This window comes from Chlamydotis macqueenii, chromosome 1 (genome assembly GCF_036417535.1).
Source record: "Chlamydotis macqueenii isolate bChlMac1 chromosome 1, bChlMac1.mat, whole genome shotgun sequence".
In the NCBI taxonomy this organism is placed as follows: domain Eukaryota; kingdom Metazoa; phylum Chordata; class Aves; order Otidiformes; family Otididae; genus Chlamydotis; species Chlamydotis macqueenii.
In genome coordinates this window covers 197,563,967-197,583,192 of record NC_141556.1, presented here as the reverse complement: position 1 = coordinate 197,583,192, position 19,226 = coordinate 197,563,967, and the positions used below count along the sequence as shown (strand labels likewise).

General features: G+C 39.6%; 1 protein-coding gene across 1 annotated transcript in view; it reads right to left on the bottom strand.

Moving 5' to 3' along the window:
• Positions 1-2,902: 2,902 nt before the first annotated feature.
• Positions 2,903-19,226, bottom strand: part of RDX (radixin) — a 49,122-nt gene continuing 32,798 nt past the window's right edge. The window contains exons 10-15 of the mRNA XM_086739550.1: positions 18,671-18,801; positions 16,398-16,558; positions 15,348-15,440; positions 14,249-14,491; positions 13,099-13,259; positions 2,903-3,631 (exon numbers count right to left, since the gene is read on the bottom strand). Coding sequence (XP_086595676.1) covers positions 3,595-3,631; positions 13,099-13,259; positions 14,249-14,491; positions 15,348-15,440; positions 16,398-16,558; positions 18,671-18,801 — 826 coding nt within the window. The 3' untranslated portion in view covers positions 2,903-3,594. The remainder of the gene's footprint in view (positions 3,632-13,098; positions 13,260-14,248; positions 14,492-15,347; positions 15,441-16,397; positions 16,559-18,670; positions 18,802-19,226) is intronic.

Here is a 19,226-nt window from a genome sequence, read left to right as displayed (position 1 = left end):
CCCATGGTGAGTGTGCAGATGTTCCTGGTCTCTCTCTGTTTAATGGCCTCCATAGAGAGGGTTGGGCTTGCTTCTTCTTCTCCCTCACCCCCATGGCTGAACTTGCCAAGAGCAGCAGGCAGGTATGATGGAAATGAAACACCGCTATTAATTTACATGAGGTGGGTGAAGCGTAAGCAAGATGAGAAGGGGGATAAGGAGCTGGTGTTTGCCAGGCAGGTTCCTTACGTTGGCTGAGCTCTCCTTACAGAGATCCCCGATTGCACCCTGGAATTGGCGGTGGCTGGGGTGACCCAACACTCCACCCCTCCGGAAGCGGCCTGAAAAGGGGAAAACTGCACTGGGGTCTTGCCAGGGGTGCTTGCAAGGCAGGGAGAAGGAATTTTGTTCTCATCCACCTATACAAAGCTTTCAGGCATGCACAAACTTAGATTTAATTTATATTTTGCCCATTTCAGGAACAGAAATGCTCTTTTTTTTTTTTCTTTTCCCTCAGGGGAAAAAAAAAATTAACTGAATTCAGTAGCAGAACTTTTCTTGGGTGTTTTCCTACCTGCTCCCCCGCTGCTCCCCCCTCGCAGACCACGGCCGCGCCTCTTGCTCCAGCGCTTGCCGGTGACTCTGGGATGAGCCACGTGTTTGCAGATTGGCTGTAACCACCGACCTGCTGGGGTTCAGCCCCAGTTAAATGGTTTTTTGGCGTGGTGCAGGCCATGGCGGCCCTCAGCACTCACCTGCCTCCAGCACTCAGGGGCGGAGGCTCTGCCCTGAACTTGTCCCAGTCACCGTGGCCAAGGACAGGGAGATACTCTGGGAACTGCGGAGAGGGATGATGTTATGCTTGTTTATTGATTTATTTCATACAAGAAATTCGCTTCCCCAGGCTCCTTCTATGATGAAGTGATTTAATTAATGCTGAAACCGCGTGCACACAGGACACAGCAGAGCTGCGCGTGGTTGGCATGGGCTACGTCTATAGAATTATTTCAGAGAGTGGAAAATGTCAGCGTGATAAAAATGGAAAGTGTTAGCGCGCTATGTGCTGCCAGGAAATGGGGCTGCTACCCTATTCTAAACTTGGATCAGGCTTTTAATGAAATTTAACTTCTTCACTCCACCCTTTTCTTTTGACATTTAAAACTAATTCAGTGGGATACCACCCCTGTGCCGAGGGCCAGCAAGCGCTGCTGTAGGAGGCTGCCAGGGCTGTGGAGATGCGCAAGCTTTCATTCACTAACTCACCAGCGCACATCAACAATGGAAAGCAAAGAAGCAGCAGAACTTTAGTCATGCCCTCACAGAAAATGGGAAAAAAAACCCCACCCAAATGTACACAGGTTTGTGTTATTGCCCTCCGCAGTCGGGGCAGCGAGGCGGCCAAGCCCTGCGACCGAGGGTGTCTGCACCCCAGCCGCAGCGCGGCTGCTTTCAAATGCAGACCCTCCTGTGGCCACCAGTGCAAAGACCACTCATGAAATCAGAGGAAAAATGCTTGATGAACTTCTGCAAGGACCACGGAAGGCGCTGGTCTGCCATCAAATAGCAGAAATAGCACGGAGGTGAGACGTGAGGGGGACAAGGAAGGAAAGCACCGCCTTCAAGTGGTGGTCTGATTGCTTTCTGCCTCACAGACCAGGCACCGCTCTTTCCTGCCAGGTATTGTCAGGCGACTTCATTCACGCTTCCCTTCCCTGCAGGACAGCGTTTTTCATCATACAGCTCTGCTACAATACTTCAGACAAACCTTTACCTACGGGTGAACACCAACCTGCTATTTCAACAACAGCATCCTCACCAGGGCAAAATTCTGACACCCCCCCAGGGTGACTGAGAAGCCTCCTGTGCTCTTCCCGCAGGCACAATTGTCACCCTGCATGGGAAACTGTGACAATTTCCAGCCATCAAGGCTTACACAAAGTGCTTGCTGCAGTGGAAGAGGTGACGTCCCAGACCTGGCTCCTCCAGCAGCTGCCGTCAGGGAGCTGCCACCCCTTTCTGGACCAGCTCCTGCCAGCCACCAGCGATGGCTGTGAACCTGCGCGTTCCAGCTAACGAGCAGCCAATCCAACCTGCTGTAGCCAAACCAGAGCAGCCACGTTTTGAACAAAGCTACTATCAGCAGTGAGAAAGAGCCCAAAGCTTTCATTACATCATGATCACTTCCATTCAAGTTTTTATTTTTAAATCTGGCTGCTAAGGCACATTGCACTTCATCTTGCCCAGTCCCCCCTGTGCTGGACATCCACCAGAGAACTTCAACACTGACAGTAGGAGCCAAAAAGCACTGTGGGCAGACAGCAGCAAAGGCAGCACAACAGTAACTAAAATCCTCAGGAACATTTTGCAGTTGTACTGAGGATGTATCTGCATGGAAGGGTGGTCTTATCTTTTCTGTTAGAAACCTGAAGTAAACACTATCTTGGAGAAGGCTGCTTCAAGTTGCAGTTATTGCAGAAAAATTTTAAAATTTGGCTAGAGATAAAATTCATGGAGGTCACTGTGCCTTGGTTGCCCTGAGCACCAGGAACACCTCTAATCCCCTGCACGGGTCACGCAGGGAGAGAGAGGCTGCAGAAATAATTTTTTAAAAAATCACCTGAGTGCTGAGCAAGCCAGTCCTCAGGCACCAGTGCTGGCCTAGAAGTGCAAAGCAGCCCCTGAAATCCCACAGCTCTGGATTTCATGTTCCTCTCAGGGTCCTGAACCCAAACTTCGCCCTACAAGAGCTGAGCCAGGGTCAACTGGTGGTGCCCTGGGGCAACCCATGGCTCATCTGATCACAGCACAAGACGTATACCCCAAAATTCCACTTTGTACTGGTGCCACAAAATGAATTAAAGTTCTCAGAGAAACGAAAAAAATTGTACAGTCTAGCAATAAGCAAAACTGATCATCAAATGAATAGTGATTCTCTGGATTAACATTAAAACCCATTTATTCAGGTTTTTGTGCAGGGTGCACAATTCAGCGCAGTTACGTATACACAGTATGCACAACCTAATAGCATACAAAAAGGCAAGTAGCAACAGGTGCTTACACTGGAAAGGTATGCACAGACATATTAAACCGGGAGGTTTACATTAGAAAATTATCTGACACTATTCATGTATCATCAAGGCTATTAGAAATTGTGTAGAAAACCAATAAAACTTGGAAAGTATCTACTCTGATTTCACTGACCCAGGCTGGATATAGAGTCAGGCTTTCCACACTACATCATTTTGTGGGCAAAGCCTACAAGATCCCCAAGCGCTCTGAAGGGTCACATCACCATTCACTCTAACACGTCCCATTACATGTTAAAGATTAACATCTTAGTATTATTTCCTGTTTTTCTGGGAAGAACAGCAGCTTAAATACTTCAAAAAGCTATTTTTTTTTTCCTGGGAAAAGACAACAAAGGAAAGATTTGGAGAGACCATGAGAGAACCAAACATTAATGAAATGTCGTAACAGCACTTCCTGATCCTTCCAGAAAACTCTTCACAGACCAGGCAGCACCTAATTTAACGCGCTGTAAACTGTCCAGATTTACAGAAGCGCAATGGCAGGCCTTGGCAGACCCCAGGTCTTCTGCTGATCTTTACCTTGTTCCTATCCTAAGGGCTGCAAGAGATCGTACTTTTGTAACCTGCACAAAAAGACACAGAGAGATCAAGTAGATTTAGCAAAAGGATACCAAACAAAAGCAATAAATAGAATTATGCAGCAACATCGTAAGAGCCAGCTTTCACTCCCTGGAAACTATTCTGGAAAGTATCAAATTCCTGAATTTCATTTCCAGCTGAATTTTGCTCAAGATGTCAGCAGAATGAGGGAGCACCAGGAAAGAATGAGTTAAGAAACACGTGGTTGTTGTGGCCGAGGCCCCCCAAGGCCCCCCCAGAGCCCGTCTTCATGGACTTTCAGCTAGAAGGGCAGGTCCAACTCTCTTTAACTGCTCTTCCATGCCAGAGTCAAATACCAATACAGTTTTGATGGCAAATTTTAGTATTACAGAGAATCTAACCTAAAATCCACCCAGTATTTTTAAAGGACTAATTTGCAAATGCAGATGACAAACCACAGCTGAGCACGAGGAAGGTAAGACTCTGTTAAAACTGCTCCCAAAGGCGGCTGCACTAAGATGCCTTGTGCATAAAGACACCGAATATCGGACACACTTGTAGAACATTCAATCACAGCCGATAGGAGTTCAGACATCTCTTCTTTTCAGCACAGCACGTGTGCTGTTTGCTTTATAAGCTCGGGGGTTTAGTTCATTCAGTTCATTGCCTTGCATGAGTGCTTTGGAGAAAATGTTTAGCATCTGTCAGGACAGCGTAAAGAATCTCAAATTTATTTCTCTCCTAAAGATTACAGTTCTCTGATGGAAATCTTTACAATGAGTCAAAATTTATTTATTTGAGTGAAGATACATTTGAAAAAATGCATATTTTCCATGTTGATTTCTATGAAAATTCATTGGTGAAGTGGCTTGAAAAATATTTTCCTTTCTTATATTTATTCTGAATACGCAAAGGATAATCAGTATTTTAAATTCAGCCTTCCTACAGTGCAAACCTCTCATTCTGGTTGTTTTAGAGAAACACTTCAGCAATAAGTATTAAGAAATCCAAGTTTTATTCAAAAGGAATCAGGAAAAAGACTTTATTACTACAGTCTCCTGGTAATTTTTTTCCCCACAATATTTTTAAACTAATAATTATACAACATCTTCCTTCCTGCCTTAGTAAGCATAAGGAATGAGTTGCCATTCTAAAGTAAGAAGCCCTCAACAGCACGTTTTTACATTTATGAGTGCAGCTACAGCGAGCAACATGTACGAACATCACGTCAAATTTCATACCACAGCCTGTTTCCCACACAAATCATTTGCTGGCACAGAAAGTTAGTGGGAACTTCCAGGGCTTAAACATAAGCATATACCACGGGTGGTTAAGATTTAAGAGTACTAAAAGCGCTCTGGTGATTTAAAAGTCTGAAAGCAATTCCTGGTCAGGGGCAAGGAGAAGAGAGAGACTTCTGGCAGTGAGTGAAACTGTAGACTGGGAAGGTACCACTGAAACCAGTGAAGTGTTTCCTCGTACTAAGAGATCCCCAGAAACAACTGGCTTTTGCAGGAGGACAAAACCAAACGTGCAGGTAAAGAGATCTGATTTTGGTATCAAGGACAAAACTGAACCATACTCACTCTGCATGCGGTAATATTTTTTAAATAATGATTTAAACACAGGCTCTAAGAAGCTCGATTTCTAAAACTATTCAAGAACAATGTTTCTATAAAAATAAGCAGCAACTTGTGTATTTCACTTTAATACAGCCATTACAAGGCCTGATGCCACATGCTGTATTAGAAATCTCCAGTCTAATCATGCTATATATATATATATATATATATGTCTACATAGATAGGTATAAATTACCAAGCTCAGTTAAATTCAAAGAAATGATACTACCTTTCCCTCAGAAAATAGCTTCATCCACTAAGCTTCAGATTGCAAAGCTAGTTGCAGTGTCATAGGCAAAAAACAATTTTACAAAATCACTGGGGAGGGAAAAGGCATTTTTACACTTAAGTTGATAGAATAAGGCACAACAGAAGTTAAAAAAAGGAAATACAACTGAATACAGAAATCTATGGTATTCTCTTCTCCGGCGCTTTCTAAAGAATCCAGCAAATGTCAATAAATAAAATAAAAGCCTGGTGAATTTTACTAAAGTACTCTGTTACCATAAATTTAGTTTGAGGAAAAGTCTGCCTTGCCATACGCAGCTGCCTGCCTCTTGTTTTCACCGTAATGCAACATGTCTTTCAGTAAATCTTAGGGCTTAAACTTTTATTCCCCACAATGTTTTTAAACTAATAATTATACAACATCTTCCTTCCCTGTCTTAATTTGCATTCTCATCCTGAAACAAGTTTATTTAATTGCATTAAAGCTGTCAATGATCTAAACTGAAACCTATTCTTTGGGTGAAATAAGCAGCATGATGCACTAGCAAAGACAAAAAAAAAACCAGCAGCAGTAAAGCAAGGTGAGAAGTAAGAAGAGTTCAAAGTCAGAGAAACATGTATGAAAAGGGCCACCCAAAGCATACAGAAGCTACCGCTAGAAAGAAGGTTCTTCAGAATTTATTTTCATGGCTCCATACAAAAATGAACAGAGATAGGTAAGAGATCCTTTCCCCCGACACCTGCCACTGCCTCTTAAAGTCAGCGTGGACGGATGGGTAACTCCTCAGAGAGATCTGCGCTTATGCTACAGAGGAACTCAGCTTTTACAGGGTGACCTGCAGACAAGATTCGAAGCCAGGCAAGAATATGACAATAACTCTTTTAATTAAGGATCCACAGAAAAATGTCATTTTTTATTATTTTTTTTTAGTATTTTTACATCTAGGACAACTGTTGTGCAGAAAAGCAAAGCCACAGCACCACGCAGTTGTGCCCGGCTGCTCTGCTGTTTGAGCGGGCATCACCATCCCGTTCCAGTGCTTTCTCTGGCACAGCCAGACAGAGAAGCTGCATGACGACAGCACAGAATTTCTCTCCCACGTGCTCCATTGTGTGCATGACTGCGGCTAGGCTCAAAGTTGAACCTCGTGGGTACAAACACTGTGATGCAGATCTTGCCTGGATTTTCTGCATGCATTAGCATACTTGTTTTCTGACATTTTCTGTTTTCCAGAATGCTACTAGCAATTACTCACTAGTCAATAGTTATTTCTTCTATAAGGTAGCACAGACCAAGCATGCCTGAGAAGAGAACATGTAGCCAAAATTAATCCTGAGATTGTTCCAAAAGTAGCAGTAATAGTTCTAAATTTAAATATGATGAGTTAGCTGGCTTTGTTGAAAGCACCACTACAAGATCCCAAACGCAAAAGAAGAGCTGCATTTTCAAATGGCACAGAGAAGTACAACTGGTACTGAGCAGCGAGACAGATGCCTGAAACACTGTTCACCAGAGAAGAGATCCAAGAATTCAAAATGTGAATTAAACTGAATAAAAACTGTCAAGGACAGGAAACACACAGCAGAAGTGTAGATTAATGATATGAAGTTTTTCTGATGTGTGAACAAGCTTGCTGTCCTGTCTTCCAAACCCCTGAACGCTGAATCTGCTCAAACATAAATGAGTTTGCTCCCAGTAATAAAGGTGGCAGCAGGATAGACTGGTCTGCGTATTCTGAATGTTACCTGCACATTCTCAACTTACTTTGTTGAAGATCGAAGTGCACTTGGCAGAAAAGTTTTCAGCTTCAGCCCCAATGCAAATTAATCTCTTTCTAGCAATACAACTGCAATTACCATATTCATAGAGATAATTAATTAATCAGAAGTGCTGCTTATATAAAAGTAAAGCTAGACTATTTGAACTCATCAGTATGTGTTTTAGGAAAACGTTTGACACTGTAGCCAACCATTAACCAGAAGCTCAGTTTAGTAGAATATTATCAAAGTTATAAATTAAGAAGTTAAATACTGTATCAAGTTGAATGAAGAAATCAAGGGTGAATAAAAACCGTGAAAGCTGAGGACACAGGGAACCGTAGACTCGATACCAGATCCCGCAGAGCTCAGCGTATGTGGTCACAGGGCCTGTCATGCGATTACTCTTTCCCATGGGTACACATGGGTTTCGTGTTGCTGGAACAAGCAGTGGGGCACCTAGAACCCAACTCTTATCTTGTCAAGGCAAAAATGCTCCAAGGCAAAATCATCAGACTGCAGAGGATGTCTTCCGCTGAAATTTAGCAAGCTATAATACAGAGGCCAGGCTGGGTACACATGGCCTTGAGAACTCCAAGACCTTTCAGTGCAGGGCAGCAGGCTTTCTAAAAGCCTTCAGCTAAATATTCAGATAATGGCAACTCCTCTTGTGTAAATAAGATAGTTTAAATGCAAAAAAAAAAAAACCAAAACAAAAAACAAAACAAAAAAAAAACCAAAAAAACAAAAAAGGACAAGCAAAAAAAAAAAAAAAAAGGCAATGCGAATTGTCCTACCTCTGAGCTTGATCTCTTTTCACCTGATCCACTTATCCAGAGCACAGGGAACATTAACTCTTAGGCACACGTGCATTAGGAATACTTGCACCAACCAGGCTGCCTCCTTTGATGTGCATTTCCATCTCCCCTCGTTTCCTCTGCTGCCTAAAGCCTACTGCTGTGAACAGAAACACTCCGACACATTATTTACAAAAGCCAATATAAACACCTAATGGAATCCCAGCAATTCAAAAGGCTCCATTTCTCATCCCTAACTTTGTCTTTCCCTACACCATGAGCTATGGGGGCATAATCTGTCTCTTACCGAGTATCTAGAATATTGCAGGCACTGCTGCAAATATCGTGGTCACCTTGTGAAGAAATCTGATTTCGAGATTGGAGTTGTCAGGGGTGGTTTTTTAGGCTTTGGTGAGCCCACTTCATTCACAATAAATGAAACATAGATTTGATATGTCAGCAATTTCTTTGCAGGGAAAGGAGAAAAAGCAAAAGAAATCAAAGTTTCTCTAACTGCACTCCAAAGGAGCAATTTATCAACTCTATCTGCAAACAGTAAAGTGAACGCAAGTGATACTCCGTGGATCAGAACAAATTCAGATAACTGGGCTATGCCTACAGAGCTGGGCTCAGCTCTGTGAAATGAGAAGTGCAACTCCCTCCAACAAACTGGCTGCTGAATTTGCTGAACAAATTATTGGTTACACATAATAAATTCATGGATGCTTCCGAATATTGAAAAGGAGTCCTCAACACAAGTGAGTGAAGAGCCCAGTTAAGGACTCTAACTCATCACGTTTGTGTTTGGGTATTTTTTCTTCCTTACAGTCTTCTACCATTACTCTTCACCACTACACCGCCCCTTCCAGCCCTCAGTTGCTCCTTGCTGCTGACTGGGTCCCCAAACTGGGAAAAGGACCAGTCATGTAAAACTCACATGCTTGCAAACCAATTCGTTAGGGAGGAAGGGTGCCGTATTGGCCTGCTTGGGAGCAGAGCAGAGGAACACACTGCCTGGCCAGCACCCAGAATGGCCAACCAGAACCATCTCCTAGCCACACACCCAACTGACCAGCCAGCACGGCATTTCAGCTGGGAGCCTGGTACTCTCTCTAAGCACAAACAACAGAATATGCTCCGAAGGGGTCAAAAAAAAAATGACCACAGTTTGTACGTTGACCCATTGACGCTTTCTTACATTTTCCAGGAAAATCTTATCACCTAGCCAAGATACATTATGTTATGTGTATGAGACAACTTCAATTAATAAGTGAACTTTGCTCTTTTGTAAGGAAGCTTCCAGTTTTCTGATGTTGGTATTTTTACCCAGAAAGTAGGTTTACAAACACTAGCATCAACAACCTCATTCCACTGGGATACATCATCTTTGTTAAAATCCCCAATTCCTGAGACTAACCTGATGTCTTGGGAGAACAAGACTTTTTAGATGATACACATATGAACAGACATGGAAAATGTTTGCATAAAAATTCCTTTTTGAAAGCAAAAGGTTTTAACTTTAACAAAAGGTTTTAATCATTTTAATCTCTACTCTTTCTTTTAAAAGATTAAGAAAATATACTTGAGGTACTTTCTCCTCAGAAGCTTAAAATACTTCATTTACAACAAACCCTCCTTTTTCCTTAGAGGTCCTTAAGCAGGTAACTTGAAGAGTCCTAGAGAACATGTTTTAAGAAAGAGGCAAAAGCACAAGAATGTTTTAAAAGGCAGACAGGAATTTTGTTCTGTTTTGGACAAAATAAGCAGAGTATACAAGAAACACGTACTTGAAGAGTACAACCAACAAAAAAATGTAGGTTTTGATGTGCAGAGGGGCCTAGTTCAAGAAAAGAAAATACCTTCTTTCACATTGAGGCATTCTGGGTGATTTTATTAGTCTGGTCTGTAAATAGTGGCACTATTTTGTATCCTTTTCTCTTCTCCACCTCAAGAGTGTATTTAAAAACCCAAACACTTCTCAAAGCACTTACCTACTCTTTCAAGCACAATATTCTGAAGTTACATACCTATGCAGAAGCTCTCTAACAAATGAGAAAGCTCAAATCTAATGCTTCAGCAGGAGGGGCTTCAAGAAGAGAGAAGTATAAAACTAGAAATATGCACGGTTGAAAGTATTAAGTACACGTATTAATTCACCATAGCAATTTTGCTGTACGGAGTAACAAGAAGGGTCATGTGCTTGCATTGAGTGCAAGGCCAAACAAATACAAGATAGAATGGAACGTCACCTGAGAGGAGGTCTACTTTTATGTTAGAGTTGCTTAGCAGATTCATTTGTATACCTATTTATATGGGACTGTTCCTCCCATCTCCAAGTGTATTAGACAGGTGAAAAAGCCCATAAACTTGCTATTATCTAAAGCACATGGCCATGCATGTACTTGACAGCAAAGTCCACTACAATATGCAGTATCAAAAAAAACACATCAAGGTTTCTCAGTGCTTAACACATTGACCTATTAAGCTAAGTTTCATTTAACCTGGGGCTAAGCAATATGTAGGCAGTGATTGAAAGTTCTTGTATTACCCATACAGCTCTCACATAGCCAAATTACCCTCTGTTCTCAAGAAAGGCAATTTGCTCTGATGATTCACATCCTGTTTTGAACTGACAATCACCAGTGCTTCCTCCCAACTGTGGTAATTTCTTAAGTGGTGTACCACTCTCTAGGGATACAATTTGAAAATTTCATTTTGACCAGACTTTGAAACAAAAACATGATCAAAATTTGTACACTGCTCTGGAAAAAGGCTCTTACAGTGCATCTAGCAAAGCTGTCAGAAAAAAGTGCGTTAAATAACAACAATGGACCTCAGAGAAATTAACTGTATCTCTTTATTGTTAACCAATAAATGTTATCCAAAATAGTAGATGTAATTGTAGCTTAATTGTACAACACAAAACATGATGCTAAAGGAAAAAGCATGTGGAAAATTACTTCACCAAGTAATCATTAAATGTATTCTTAGTATTTCCGCACCAGTAAGTGTTCCCAGCTGCTAGTGACAGCAGCTATTACCACTTTGTTCATTGTGAAAATCCGTATTACAAATGGTTGTTCCTGGTTGTTTAGAAAAAAAAAAATCACACAGCTTTATAAACGGATCTAATCCATTCAGCCCTACTCTATATATTGTAGATTTATGAACAGCAAACTTTACTGGTATTTTTTCCCCCAACACTGAATCTGATGTAACAGTGCTAGCGTACACTTTCCAGGGAAAAATGAAAACTCACTGGAAGTACAGTATTTCACCTGCTATGGCAAACTGTTTGAATACTTCAGAAATCTGCTTCTGTGTATGAAGCCTGTGAAACAAAAACTGTTCTTTACAATGCACTGCAAGTAGAAAAACCAACTTCCACCAAGCAGCATTTTTGAGCATGTGCACACCATCTGCACATCAGTCTTCAAGGTCAACCAGATATGTTTAACCCCACAAACCAAAAATATATTAATGTCTCTTTATTTTATTTTCATGATGTCACCCCACATAGCCAACCTTTAACTCTGCAAAGTAATAAAAAAAACCCCAAACTTAGTTGGACTGTTCATAAGAAATTTAAACCTATTGTGCATGAAAAAAATGTTTAATAAAATGGCAAATTTTTAATAGGTAAGTGTAAATTTATGAGTGCATAATATCAAACAGAAAAGAGCTGAACCATCCTCAGAGAAAGCAGGGTTCTTCCACTGCAGGTATTTACTAGGCTACTACAGCAGAAGTAGTAACTGCAGTCCACATTAACTGTAAAGTTATTTCTAAAGTTTAATTTCTAACCAAATTTATCAAAAAAGCAGGTCTCCTTTTCAAGATGGAAAGGACTAAGTAACAGTGATCTGACATCAGATATGACAATTACAATACTAGCTTCACTGAAAACTGAAGCTACAAACACTTTTACTCCAATTCTGGGAACTTTCATTTAGTATTTGGAAACCCAAAATCAAACTAACTCATATGCACATTCTGCACCCCTCCCAGGAGACAGTATACCAGTGACAGGTTACAGCTTTAAAACACACAAGATGCTTTTACAATTGAAACTCAACAAAAGGCAGTTAGACAGTATTTAGCAGTATAAACCCATCTTAAATTAAAACAAAATTATAGGAGTAAGGGCTCCTAATATTCTATGATATCACTATGTAGCGATAATAAATTTATATATTTTTTTTTCATGGTGTTTGAAGGACCAGTCATCATGTATATAGTAGTGAGGTAGGATACTGTCCCCTCCCTGGGACTGATGTTTTCATATGCTCCCTTGCCAGAAAGGTCCAGGTCTCCCTACTGCAAATAAAATAATTACAAGCAAATAGCACAAGAAGCTTTATATTTTTTTTTTTCCTTTCCTGTATTAGAACACTTTGCGCATCTAAAAGAATCACCTAGTAAAAGCAATGCTTATTCAAGCCTATCAGCAGCCACGTGCTGCTCGCAGGTAGTGTTCCATTTAAAAATATTTCCTGGAACTACCACCTGCCATCCAGACCTTTGTGAACAGGCAGGCAAAGAAAACCATCAATGATGACAGGACATGAAACACCAAGGAAATTCACTTGGGAGAGAAAAGAAAAAAAAAACAAACAAACAAAACAAAACAAAAAACCAACTTAAAGTCAGCAATATAAAACTTAATGGTGTAGCTACATTGAAAAATGTAATTTCAAACTTCATACTGAAATAGTACCTATCCAGTTTAGGTTCAGTTCCATTCTTCTTTCTATTTCTTAATATTTAAGCAATACATACACTTGTCAGTTATTATACTTCACATCAGTTTCCAAAGAAAAAAAATATGAAATAATGAAACTGAAAATGATGGGGAAAAAACCTGCTATCGTTCTCCACATCCTCCCCCCAAAAAAAGCTAGGGATGACAAACTGCCTTACTGTTGAACACTTCCCCTAAATTTGTCTTCTAGCCACTGTAGTCAAACTGGTATTAAGTGCTTTGGCAAAGTGGGGTGCAATCCATCAAATCTGCAAAGGCCTGCTTTTTTCTCTGTTGGTGGTTCAGCTTTACGAGGAACATATATGCAAAATAACAGCTCTCACATTGCTTCAAACTCATCAATACGCTGCTTTGTATTGCCTTGTCGGATTTGTCGAAGAGTCTTGTACTTATCACGGCCTGCTTTAACATTCTCGGCATGAAGGACATCATTTTGTGTTTTCTTGGTTTCATCTCTGGCTTGAGCCAATTCAGAACTTAAAGCCTGTTGAATAAAATATTTGCATTTAAGTGTTTTGACTAATCTTTTAATGATTCTGGAATTTCTGATAACAACTATTCTGCAACTTGGATAAGGATTTCTTGAATGCCAACCTATGAAATGCTGCTTGTGCTGTTCAGTAACTCAAGTTGTGAGGTCTATCAGAAAGACTGCACAGGGAAAGAGGAGAGCACAAGATTCTTTCCTTACACAAGTGTGGCCATCAAATAAAAAAAAAAAAAAAAGAAAAGCCTCATACCATAACATCCAACAAGAAAGGGACCAGAAGGATAAAGCAGGAAAATGGCCTTATTTTTCAATTTCTGCTTGACTAAAGACAGCTCTTGTTTATCTCCCTGACCCTGTTCAGTGATTGGCCAAGCAGAAAGGATATCACACATATATGCTAGTAAGATATTGCTGCTAGTAAAAGAAGCAGCTTTGCATTTCTTTGATTTCCTTCCCAAAGAGACACTTCATAACAAGGCAAAGGGTTACCACTAGCACAGATTATTATACTTTGAGGGGTAAGACAAGTCTAGGAGGAAATGCTCCATTTCAGGGAAATAAGATTAATACAAAATAGGCATAATTCAGGTTTTGCTTTTACAATGTCTGTGAAAGACTGCAAACACACACAAATACTATTAAGCAAGCATTTGTCCATACCACTTAATGAATTTCAGTATTGAGAAAGTAAATGTTTTAACATTGAGTGTCCCGGACATTATATAATTATTAGAAATATTTACTGGGCAATGCAACAACATACTAATATACTCTTAAGCTATAAAGTACAATCTTACATCCAATCTTTCTATCTATTCCACTTCTAGAACAGTGTGAATGATATTCGTTGGTAAATTAGTAATAAATCTAGTAAATTTTAAAAAGGTTGTTTCCTTGGCACACCATAAATTCAATGAGATTTTCAACAAAGAATGAGAACCCAAAGCCTGAATTACATTGATACAGCTATGAATCTTCATTACCTGGAGCTGTTTCTTAACACGTTCATTTTTCTGTGTTTCTGTTACCCGTTCTTCCTCACTCCTGTGATTCATGACACCATCAGAAGACAGTTCTGCACTGGCTTCAGCATTGTTCTCATCATGTTCATCGTGTTCATTCTCTGTTGGAGGAATAACTGGTGGGGGAGGAGGTGGAGGAGGAGCAGACATCACAGATTTCAGTTCTTCTTTGGTCTTTTCCAAGTCCTCTTGGGCTGCAAATGCCTAAATATAGTAAATAGTACTTAGCATCTTTTAAAATGATTTATGAATAGGCAGAAAAAATAAAAAAAGTATTTGAGATGTTTTCAGACACATGGAAACGGTCCTTTGTAAGTGGCACGACTAGCTTACACACTCAAAATAGTCAAATAGGAATACAGGGTAAAAAAAGATACTACTCAAAACCAGCTGTACCGAGTCCATCTATTTCCAGCAGTAGACAAGAGAAGAGTGAGAGAATAGGGCAGTCATACCAATTGCTTTCCAGCTTTCCTAGCCTCCTGAAATTTAAGGCCCAGAGACTTCCTAAATCAAATGCGATGTCTTTGAATTTCATATTAAACCAGAATTTACATTATAAGAATTTGTTCAATCACTTTTTGAACATATGCACACAATTAGTATTCACATCCCATAACTAATTACAACTTTGTGCAGAAATATTTTTTTGCTTTCAATTATAGACTGGTTGCAATTTATGTGCCTTTGTTACTTTTCTGGTTCATCTTTTCACCACCACTCATCATTCTATACATCACCCTCCTGAAGTGTTTTCTTTTCCAACATGAAGCTCCAATCTTATTTCATCATCATATGTAAGGAAGCCATTTCAAATCTTTGACCATACCTTTGTGATTAGAATCCCCCCCCCCTTCATGACTATTTAATATTATGAAATGAGTTAAATAGAAGTACAGGCTGGCTTCAGTAGACTGGAGAACAAAAACCTTTAAGAAAGGCTTCTCTGAAGCCTAAGGGAAAGAGAGAGATTCAACCCCGTGGACTTCCAGCGGGATTTCCGCACTCATCTCCCTTAGTTCCTCTGAAGTTCTGACTTCACACAGCGTGAGCTCATTACTTTGTGCTGCCATTCTGAGGCTTCCTCTTCTTTCTTTTTCTTGGCCTCCTCTAGAAGTGCAATCTTGGCAGTGAATTCAGCAAGTTCTGCTGCCTGAAACAAACAAAAAACCAAAGTTTTAATTTGGTATCATTTTGGCTCTGCAGTGGAAGAAAGCAGTCTTCACTGTGATCTGACTTGAAAAGAGTTAGTTACCATCCATCACTTCTCTGCTAAAAATAGAAATTTTAAGTATATATGACAAAGGGAATGAATCAGTACTCTTGCCTGATGGAAATAAGTCCAGAAAAACAATATTTATCTTCTGCACTTCTGATGCTTGCTGGGAAAGAGTGAGCTGTAGTTACAAATTAGCATCTACAGCCCTTTCAGTTTAATGTAACTTCAATGGTTCCATCAATAAGATTATGATTTTGGATCATAATCTCAGTACTATTAAGCTAAATCTTGCCTTCAGAATTGTGTGCTAAGTTTACAAAGACCAAAAGTTGGTTTATAGTTGAGAAATAATTTCTTCTACTATTTTAATGCTCTTCTCTGTTTTTATACACAAATCTTGAATTAGAAGTAGTCTAGCACAGAATGTGAGAAGATATCTTAAATGCTGGAAACAGAGGGGACAAAAACCAACCAACCAACACCTCACAGTGTCACCAGCTCCACCCCTCCTCCACCACCACCAAGCTTCAGAACAGACCTGCTTCTGAGAACAGGCTTCCCAGAGGACTGCAGAAGGAAGTTACTCTTGTTCTCAGCTAGATAAGAGTGATGCTATTAGAAAGAGAATGTAGTGGGTGCTGTCAGTCTGAAATGTCTACTTCATAATTTAATTTCCTGCAGCCCAAGCATTTTCTTTTTCTCTTGCAAGTAGTGGCAAATCTAATGTAGCTTTTTAAAAACTTCCCACAACGATCTGTAATGGTGTTTCACATACTTTTATCTCTGTTTCAATGTACTTGTCCATTTGACAAAATAGATATAACCAAGAATAAAGGCTAAATTTTCAACTTCTTTTTCAATTTGTTTCAAAATAGGATTAAAGTTTCTTACTAGCTGCTCCTGGTTCTTCATTTGATCAGCTGCTTGCTTGGCTAAAGCAGCTTTAGCTTCTTCAGCTGCTCGACGTTCTTTTTCCAGACGCTCTGCTTCCTCTTTTGCACGCTTTCGTTCTTGATCCAGTTCCAGAGCTTTTCTAGTCTGTTCCTCTAATTCTATAGAAAGGAAAGTTTGCAGACAAGATATCGCTACCTAACTCTTCCTCATATGTAACACAGGTAACAGCTATAACATGCTCAAAATAAAGTAACCTAGAAAGTTGTCAAAGTTTTACAAGGCTGCCTCAAGGTAAGAAAAACTGTTGAGCATGTTACCTGAAGCTATGCTTTGTGTCTAACTTTCTTCCACCCCCTTTAATACATACTTTGGAAATAATTCATCTTACCTGACAGGTCTGACAGCCCAGTGTTTTGGAAAATTATCACCTCACTAATAATTCTGAACACCCAAATATACGTACATGTACACACACACTCACTCTTACTGCTGAGGAGATTTTGTATAAATTAAATCACACTCTCTTACAGTAAAAAAAGCCCAAGACTCTTCTACTTTATTGAAATGCCTGATGAAGATTTGTTGTTGGCAATAGACAATTTAAGCATGTGCCTCCAACACATGGAAGGACCATTGGAAGGACCAGAAAAATTCATAGAACTGAGCTAAAAAGGTGCAAAAAGGAACATTTTATATCAAGGGAGGGATATTTCTCTAGCTGCCTGGTTAGCAAAACATTGCAATCTAAAGGACAGAACTCTGATACGAGTGAAATAGGAAAAAATAATAAGCTAGCAGTACTGTAAGGTAAGATTTGCACAGGCAAAAATACACTCCTCTGATGTGCAAAATGAAGCGACTATGAAAAAAGTCTTTCTGAAGCTCCTTGCTGATTCTGATAATGAGTTTTCCACTATGTTTTTGTCTAGGCATAGCTGCCATAGATTCCTTCACCAGAAAAGCTAAACAACTGCTCAGTTATTGGAATGATCCATCTGCCCTTCACCATATGCTTTAATACTAAAAAAGCATCTCGCCAGGTATGCTGACACATGCTTGATCTTTGCACTTGTAGTTTTAAGTAGGTCTCATGTAATCAATATTCTTCAGTTGCTTTCCCAGGTCTACTACTGCAGTTATAAAATGAAATGAACAGCATTAAGTTGGTGGAGTTGAACAAATGTAGTACTTAGAAAAATGCATAAATATTTAAACACACTACTCAAACAAAATCTTCCCATGAAGATGGAGAGCATCTAATTACCAAGTCAACTACAGAATGCAGACACCATTTATATAAACACTTTCTATATATGAACAGAAGGCTAAAAACACCAACACATGAACGTTACGTACGGTATCAGAAACCAGACTACATTGCTTACAAAAGTTATGAGCAAGTGTGTATTGTTAAGCCTCTAGAACCACCCTGATACTGTTTTGTCCTGGGCTAAAACAGTTCTCCCTTAAACAATTCCAAGGCACAGTTCATGTGTTACCTGTCTAGATGTGTCCAAACTGTTCTTCATTGTAAGACTGAAAAATATGGGGGTGGAGCTACAGAACAGTGCCAGGCATATATAACTTATTGCATAGATTTAGTCAGTGATTCTCTCTACTGTACCTGAAGCCAAAAGTTATGAACAAAGGAGAGGAACAGAACTTTTATGCACGTGAACCAAATCTGAAGCAAAAAAAAGAACATGGAGAGGAGGGATGGGCAAGGAGTTGAATCGGGGACTCTACGGGGTGGTTCACCACAGAGAACTGCAATTACAAAACTAAATTTATTCACTAAAATCTGCTAAGATTTTAATTTTAAAATTCTGAAATCTCACAAGGGAATGGAAAAACAAAGGAACAGCAAATTTCCAAATGAAAATCCTTTCAGTCTTCCTCTCTAAATTCCCTGCTCCCTCCAACTCCAGGTTTTCAGCACTTTAAGCATTTCATAATTCTAAGTTGAACTCTGTACGCATTAGTTGCCTTTTTATTAGAGAAAACGGAAACTTTCGCTATATTAGGAATTGAGTTTATTTTGCAAATATACACACACACACCCCCCCCCATCTTTTAACTCATAACATTGAAAAAGAATATATCTTTTTAAATTAAATAATGTACCGCTAAATTCTTGTTACTAACAATAAAATAAATTAATAAAAAACCCAAACCACAAAATACTCCCCAAAAAACATACACTAAGAGAATGTGGAACTGAACTACCCAGCTGAGCTTTCATGAGAAATCCAGGACCAGTAAGAGCTCACCTTTCTGAGCTTTCATTGTTTGTTCCTCGATTTGTCTTAAACGTTCCATTAATTCTTCCTTTTCACGTTCTATTCTTTCCTTTTCCTTTTCTGCTATTTCCCTTTTCTTCTTCTCATTTTCTAATTGTGCCCTGAAAATAGTAATAGGCTGTTTGTTTTTTTTAAAAAAACTCAAACAGATTAAATTCTACACCAAGAATTCTGGTACCCTATTTTTCGGTTTACTCTGCAAGTAGAGAAGCACGTAATTTTAAATGTTTCAAATTCAGTTCACAATGCAAGACGAACCAAGTTTCTGTTTCAAAACACTGTACAAAAAAATAATTTATGAACAGAACTGATTAGCAACCTTGGTTATGGTTCAACCAGATAAATCCACAATTCTACTGGCATTTTAGACAAGACTGATTTTTCATCTGGGCTAGAAATGGCAACAGTATTTTTTAAATATACAAAAGGTAATTCATGACACTCTTCATTGAACTTGCCTTAAATGTGCACCTGTAGAATATAAAAGTCCCTAAGAATCAAGCCGAAAGTTAAGATTGTTTCACAA